Source organism: Cetorhinus maximus, unplaced genomic scaffold (assembly GCF_964194155.1).
Source record: "Cetorhinus maximus unplaced genomic scaffold, sCetMax3.hap1.1 HAP1_SCAFFOLD_2823, whole genome shotgun sequence".
Taxonomy (NCBI): Eukaryota; Metazoa; Chordata; class Chondrichthyes; order Lamniformes; family Cetorhinidae; genus Cetorhinus; species Cetorhinus maximus.
The window spans coordinates 25,001-32,500 of record NW_027598754.1 but is presented as its reverse complement, the minus strand read 5'-3'; the positions used below and the strand labels follow the sequence as shown (position 1 = coordinate 32,500).

Sequence of the window (7,500 nt, the reverse complement as noted above, 5' to 3'; positions counted from 1 at the left end):
CTCACAGACACGCTCACCGACACGCTCACAGACACGCTCACCGACACGCTCACCGACACGCTCACCGACACGCTCACAGACACACTCACCGACACGCTCACAGACACGCTTACCGACACGCTCACCAATACACTCACTGACACGCTCACCAATACACTCACCAATACACTCACCGACACTCTCACCGACACGCTCACCGACACACTCACCAATACACTCACCGACACGCTCACCGACACACTCACCGACACACTCACCGACACACTCACCAATACACTCACCGACACTCTCACCGACACGCTCACCGACACACTCACCAATACACTCACCGACACACTCACCGACACACTCACCGACACACTCACCAATACGCTCACCGACACACTCACCAATACACTCACCGACACACTCACCGACACACTCACCAATACACTCACCGACACTCTCACCGACACGCTCACCGACACACTCACCAATACACTCACCGACACACTCACCGACACACTCACCGACACACTCACCAATACACTCACCGACACGCTCATCGACACACTCACCGACACACTCACCGACACACTCACCAATACACTCACCGACACGCTCATCGACACACTCACCGACACACTCACCGACACACTCACCAATACACTCACCGACACGCTCACCGACACACTCACCGACACACTCACCAATACACTCACCGACACGCTCACCGACACACTCACCGACACGCTCATCGACACGCACGCCGACACACTCACCGACACACTCACCGACACACTCACCGACACACCGACTCACTCATCGACACACCGACTCACTCATCGACACACCGACACACTCACCGACACGCTCATCGACACGCACGCCGACACACTCACCGACACACTCACCGACACACTCACCGACACACCGACTCACTCATCGACACACCGACTCACTCATCGACACGCTCATCGACACGCACGCCGACACGCATACTCGCTGATACTCCAACGGAGCCCGCGCTGGCTCAGCCATGTCTGTGAGGTGGATGAAGGCCCTCGGCCCAAAGACCATCTGTACGGAGAACTGGCCAATAGGCAACCGCCTGCTGGGCGTCCATAACACCCCCCCCCCCCGCCACTCCGAGTGAGAGCTGAAGGTGGCAGACGTTGGTGCTGACGAATGGGAGACAGTCACTGACGGCCGTGACCTCGGGGATGTGGGGGCGGGGGCTGTATGAAGGGCGTTGGGAGAGACGAGCAGACCAGCCGGCCGACTAGACGGCTCAGGGGAAGCAGGGAGCAGCGAATCGAGCAGCTTCTGGGCCCAGTGCCATCCTGTGCAGCTGAGGGGGCAGAGACGGGCATGGGAGAGCCGGGGGACATGAGGGGCACCAGGCGGTGGTCAACACACAGTCCCACCGTCTCCTGGTCTACCAGAGGGAGAGCTGTTGTTTTCTATAGCCCCTGTGAAAGGTTTCAATGTGCTTCACAGGAGCACAGAGAGAGATTCGGGAAAGGCAATCAAAAATTCAGCAAGCTGGTCAGCTTTAAGGAGAGTCTTAAAGGAGAGAGAGAGAGAGGCGGAGAGGTTTATGAGGGGATTTCCAGAGCTCAGGGCCCCCAGGCAGCTGAAGGCACGGCCGCCAATGGTGCAGCGATGGGAATCGGGGGATGGTCAAGAGGCCGGAATTGGAGGAGCGCAGAGATCTCGGAGGGTTGTAGGAGCTGGAGGAGGTTACAGATATAGGGAGGGGTGTAGGGGCTGGAGGAGGTTACAGAGATAGGGAGGGGTGTAGGGGCTGGAGGAGGTTACAGAGATAGGGAGGGGTGTAGGGGCTGGAGGAGGTTACAGAGATAGGGAGGGGTGTAGGGGCTGGAGGAGGTTACAGAGATAGGGAGGGGTGTAGGGGCTGGAGGAGGTTACAGAGATAGGGAGGGGTGTAGGGGCTGGAGGAGGTTACAGAGATAGGGAGGGATGTAGGGGCTGGAGGAGGTTACAGAGATGGGGAGGGGGCGTAGGGGCTGGAGGAGGTTACAGAGATAGGGAGGGGGTGTAGGAACTGGAGGAGGTTACAGAGATAGGGAGGGGTGTAGGGGCTGGAGGAGGTTACAGGGATAGGGAGGGGTGTAGGAACTGGAGGAGGTTACAGAGATAGGGATGGGTGTAGGGGCTGGAGGAGGTTACAGGGATAGGGAGGGGTGTAGGGGCTGGAGGAGGATACAGAGATAGGGAGGGGTGTAGGGGCTGGAGGAGGTTACAGAGATAGGGAGGGGTGTAGGAACTGGAGGAGGTTACAGAGATAGGGAGGGGTGTAGGGGCTGGAGGAGGTTACAGAGATAGGGAGGGGTGTAGGGGCTGGAGGAGGTTACAGAGATAGGGAGGGGTGTAGGGGCTGGAGGAGGTTACAGAGATAGGGAGGGGTGTAGGGGCTGGCGGAGGTTACAGAGATAGGGAGGGGGTGAGGAGGGATTTGAAAACGAGGGTGAGAATGTGAAAATGGAGGTGTTGCCGGACCGGGAGCCAGTGTGGGTCAGCGGGCTCAGGGGGTGATGGGTGAAGGGGGACTCGGTGCGAGTTCGGACACGGGGGGCAGCAGAGTTTGGGATGAGCTGATGCTTAGGGAGGGTGAGGGGAGTCTGGAAGGAGGGTGTTGTGTGTGGAGGTGAGAAAGGCCGCTGAGTGTTTCAGAGAGATATAGACGGGCGGTGTAAGGGAGGGGGAGATTGGCGGCCTAGTAATGGAGGGGGGGACACCCCAGAGTAGGTCCAATAGGGTGTCAGGCAGCCCAGTGAGGCTCAGGACCATTGAGAAAGGGGAAGAGAGGAAACCAGGAAAGAAAGAGGTTTATATTGTGAAGCTGTGGAGATTAGTTGGTTTTCTCTGGTTGGTGCTGAGTTAGGCCTGGTAACCGTGGGCAACCGGCTCCCTCACTCGATAGACTCTGGGACTGCACATCATTCCCGTGAATCCACATCCACCCGGTCAGCAGAACAGGAAGAGGCCATTCGGCCCCTCTGCTCCGTGCTGGTGTTCCTGCCCCACACGAGCCTCCTCCCACCCCCCTCTCCCTCTCACCCCCATCAACATATCCTTCTATTCCTCTCTCCCTCATGTGTTTATCCAGCTTCCACCCCCCTTCAATCCATCTCTGCGATTCACCTCGACCACTCCCCGTGGGAGCGAGTCCCACATTCTCCCCGCTCCCCGTGGGAGCGAGTCCCACATTCTCCCCGCTCCCCGTGGGAGCGAGTCCCACATTCTCCCCGCTCGCCGTGGGAGCGAGTCCCACATTCTCCCCGCTCCCCGTGGGAGCGAGTCCCACATTCTCCCCGCTCCCCGTGGGAGCGAGTCCCACATTCTCCCCGCTCCCCGCGGGAGCGAGTCCCACATTCTCCCCGCTCCCCGTGGGAGCGAGTCCCACATTCTCCCCGCTCCCCGTGGGAGCGAGTCCCACATTCTCCCCGCTCTCTGGGTTAAGACGTTTCTCCTGAATTCCCCATCGGATTTATCAGGGACTGTCTGATATCGATGGCCCCCTCGTTCTGGTCTCCCCGACAAGTGGGAACAGATTTTGTCACCCAGCGAGTGGTCGGAGGTCTGGAAGGCGCTGCCTGGACCTGTCTGGTGGAGGCAGGTTCAATCGAGGCGTTCGAGAGGGCAATGGGGCTGATTATTTAAACAGAATCGATGCGCAGGGGGACAGGGGAGGGGGGAAAAGGCCAGGAGGTCAGCGCCCAGTTAAAATGCCGCGGAGAGAGAGAGCACGGTGCTGACAGGATGGGCCGAATGGCCTCATTCTACACCGTGACGAGTCTCTGATTCTGGGATTTCACATCCATCAGAGTCAAGTGAGGATAAATATTTACACCCTCGGAGCTGAGCCCTCGAGTTTACTCAGTGAGCCATCGCTGCCTCCACTCAGAGTGCCCAAGCTGCTACACACAGTGTCGGTCACTCAGCCATCGCTGCCACAGCCCGGTGCCACCTCCATTTTGTGCACAGCAAGATCCCATGAAGCCTAGATGACCAGATGTGTTCTTTTTATTTTTTTAGCCATGCTGGTTGAGGGATGATTATTGGGCCCCAAGACACTGAGCAGAACTCCCCACCGCCCCCCGCCCGCAGCTCTCCCTCAGTACCGACCCTTCGACAGTGCGGCGCTCCCTCAGTACTGACCCTTCGACAGTGCGGCGCTCCCTCAGTACTGACCCTCCGACAGTGCGGCACTCCCTCAGTACTGACCCTCCGACAGTGCGGCGCTCCCTCAGTACTGACCCTCCGACAGTGCGGCGCTCCCTCAGTACTGACCCTCCGACAGTGCGGCGCTCCCTCAGTACTGACCCTCCGACAGTGCGGCGCTCCCTCAGCACTAAAACTAAGAGCATCAGCCCGGATTTAGGATTGTAACCTTCCAGAAGCAAGTTCCAGATTCCCGCTCCCCTGTGTGTGTGTGATGTGCTTCCTGACATCCCCCCTGAACGGGCCTGGCTCCCATTTGAAGCTTCTGCCCCCTTGTTCTGGGCTCCCCACCCCCACCAGAGGAAACAGTTTATCTCCATCGACCCCCATCGAATCCTTTAATCGTCTTAAACCCCCCTCGATTCGATCGCCCCTTAAATCTTCCACACTCGAGGGAATACAGACCCAGTCTGTGTGTGACCTGTCCTCGGAGTTTAACCCTTTCAGCCCCGGGGGTCGTCCTGGTGAATCTGCACTGACCCCCTCTCCGAGGGTCAGTATATCCCTTCCTGAGGTGCAGGGGGCCCAGAGCTGAACCCGGTTACTCCCGATGGGGTCCGATTGGGACCTTTGTAAAACCGAAGGGTTTCTCTCCGTCCCCTCTTTGCTTTTGCTGCCCACTCAAGACAAAGGCCAATATTTCATTCCCCATCTCACTCCCTCTCTGAAGCTGTTCCCTTGAACTCTGTCCTCACAGGCACCTCAATCTCCCTCAACCTCACTTCACCCTCCCTCGCCTTTAACCAAAATGAGGGGCAGGTTGGTGCCGTTTTGTGTGGGGTGGTGGGGGGGGTTTGAGGGGGGAGTTGGGGTAAGGGTAATGGGAAGAATTCAAATTGGGATCTTCCTGTGCCGGGGTTTAAGAGCAGGGGGGGCGCTGATCAGATGGTGTTTTCCCCCCTCCCCCCTCCCTGTCCCCCAGGCGCTGCTCCGCCTGTTAGTGGGAAGCAGGCGAGAGGCGGGTCAGCCAGAGCGGGCTGGGTTGTGATGCCTCCTGCAGCCCATCAGCTGCCGTCTGGGACCAGCTTGGCCAAGGGACGAGAGGGGGACAGGGGGACAGTTGATCCCACCCCCCACCCCCTTTTCCTGTCTGGGAACCAGCACCGCAGCAACAAGCAGGGATGTCGAAAATCAAAAACTGCACTGATTAGCCCCCATCCAGGATCCGGGCTCCGGGGTCCGGGGTCCAGGCTCCGGGGTCCGGGCTCCGGGGTCCAGGATCCGGGGTCCGGGCTCCGGGGTCCAGGCTCCGGGGTCCGGGCTCCGGGGTCCGGGGTCCAGGGTCCGGGCTCCGGGGTCCGGTCTCCGGGGTCCAGGCCGGGTTTAAATCCCAAAGGTGCCAATGCCTTTTCTGTACCCAGGTGGTCCACAGCTGGAATTCTCTCTCCGTCTCTCACTCACTTGCACTATCCCCCCCTCTCTCTGTCTCTCTCTCTCTCTGTCTGTCTCTCTCTCTGTCTCTCTCTCTCTCTCTGTCTGTCTCTGTCTCTCTGTCTCTCTCTCTCTCTGTCTCTCTCTCTCTCTGTCTGTCTCTGTCTCTCTGTCTGTCTCTGTCTCTCTCTCTGTCTCTCTGTCTCTCTCTGTCTCTCTCTCTCTCTCTCTGTCTCTCTCTCTCTCTCTGTCTCTGTCTCTCTCTCTGTCTGTCTCTGTCTCTCTCTCTGTCTCTCTCTGTGTCTCTCTCTCTCTGTCTCTCTCTCTGTCTCTCTCTGTGTCTCTCTCTCTCTGTCTCTCTCTCTGTCTCTCTCTCTCTCTCTGTCTCTCTCTCTGTCTCTCTCTCTCTCTGTCTCTCTCTCTCTCTATCTCTCTCTCTCTGTCTTGTCTGTCTCTATCTCTCTGTCTCTCTCTCTCTCTCTCTCTCTCTATCTCTCTCTGTCTCTCAATCTCACACACTTTCACTCTCTCCCTCACACTCTCATTCTCCTGCACTCTCACTCTCTCCCTCACTCGGTCTCTCCCTCCCTCTTTCCCACTCTCACTCTCTCCCTCACTCGGTCTCTCCCTCCCTCTTTCCCACTCTCACTCTCTCTCTCACACACTATCTCTCTCATACTCTCTCTCTCACTCACTCACACACACACACTCATTCTCTCTCTTCCTCTCACACAGTCTCTCTCTCTCTCTCTCTCACTCTCACACTCTCCATTTTAGACAGATTTGAAGGCCCTAAATAGCAACACAAATCACCATAATGTGGAGAGAGCGAGAGAGAGAGAGAGAGAGTGTGTGTGAGAGATAGTGAGAGAGAGAGTGTGTGTGTGAGAGATAGTGAGAGAGAGAGAGAGTGTGTGTGAGAGAGGGAGAGAGAGAGTGTGTGTGTGAGAGGGAGAGAGAGAGAAGGAGCGAGAGAGAGATCTAACCAAAGAGAAAACAGCCCCATGATCCCCAGACTGTTGAATAATGGAAGGAGCTTTGGATTTTTCTAGTGCATTAGGAAGAGGAGGAGAAATATTTCACTTTTAAAGCGTTTAACCTACAAACATGTAGGAGGGCTGCCTGGGAACTGACTGACCCGATTACTCAGCGCTGTACAGAGCACCAGTTAAACAAAGCCCTGCATTTATCTAACGCCTACCACCACCCCAGCACATTACAAAGTGTTTCAGGGCCAATGAGATACTTCCTGGAGTGTAGTCACTGTTATAGTATCGGAAACACAGAAGCCAATCTGTGCACAGCAAGATCCCACACACAGCGCTGAATAAACAGATCGTCTCTCATTTTTTAGTGATGTTGGTTGGGGGATAAATATCGGGCCCAGGTCACCGGGGAGAGATCCTACCCCCACCCCCTCACTGCCCCCTCGCCACCCCACACCCACCCTCCTCCACCCTCTCCTCTTCCAATAGCAGCCATGGTATCTTTAACACCCACCCAAGGGTGCACACAGGGGCCTCGATTTAATGTCTCACCCTGAAAGACGCCACCTCCAACATTGCGGCGCTCCCTCAGTACTGACCCTCCGACAGTGCGGCGCTCCCTCAGTACTGACCCTCCGACAGTGCGGCGCTCCCTCAGCACTGACCCTCCGACAGTGCGGCGCTCCCTCAGTACTGACCCTCCGACAGTGCGGCTCTCCCTCAGTACTGACCCTCCGACAGTGCGGCGCTCCCTCAGTACTGACCCTCCGACAGTGCGGCACTCCCTCAGTACTGACCCTCCGACAGTGCGGCACTCCTTCAGTACTGACCCTCCGACAGTGCGGCGCTCCCTCAGTACTGACCCTCCGACAGTGCGGCACTCCCTCAGTACTGACCCTCCGACAGTGCGGCACTC

The 7,500-nt window shown here is 57.5% G+C and overlaps 1 protein-coding gene across 1 annotated transcript in view; it reads left to right on the top strand.

Annotated features, from left to right (window-relative positions):
• Positions 1 to 5,554, top strand: part of LOC144677658 (uncharacterized) — a gene marked incomplete at its 5' end in the record, with an annotated part of 6,237 nt that extends 683 nt beyond the window's left edge. The window contains 2 exons of the mRNA XM_078537688.1: positions 1 to 743; positions 5,379 to 5,554. The exon at positions 1 to 743 is cut by the window's left edge and continues 683 nt beyond it. Coding sequence (XP_078393814.1) covers positions 1 to 743; positions 5,379 to 5,554 — 919 coding nt within the window. The remainder of the gene's footprint in view (positions 744 to 5,378) is intronic.
• Between the last annotated feature and the right edge of the window lie 1,946 nt (positions 5,555 to 7,500).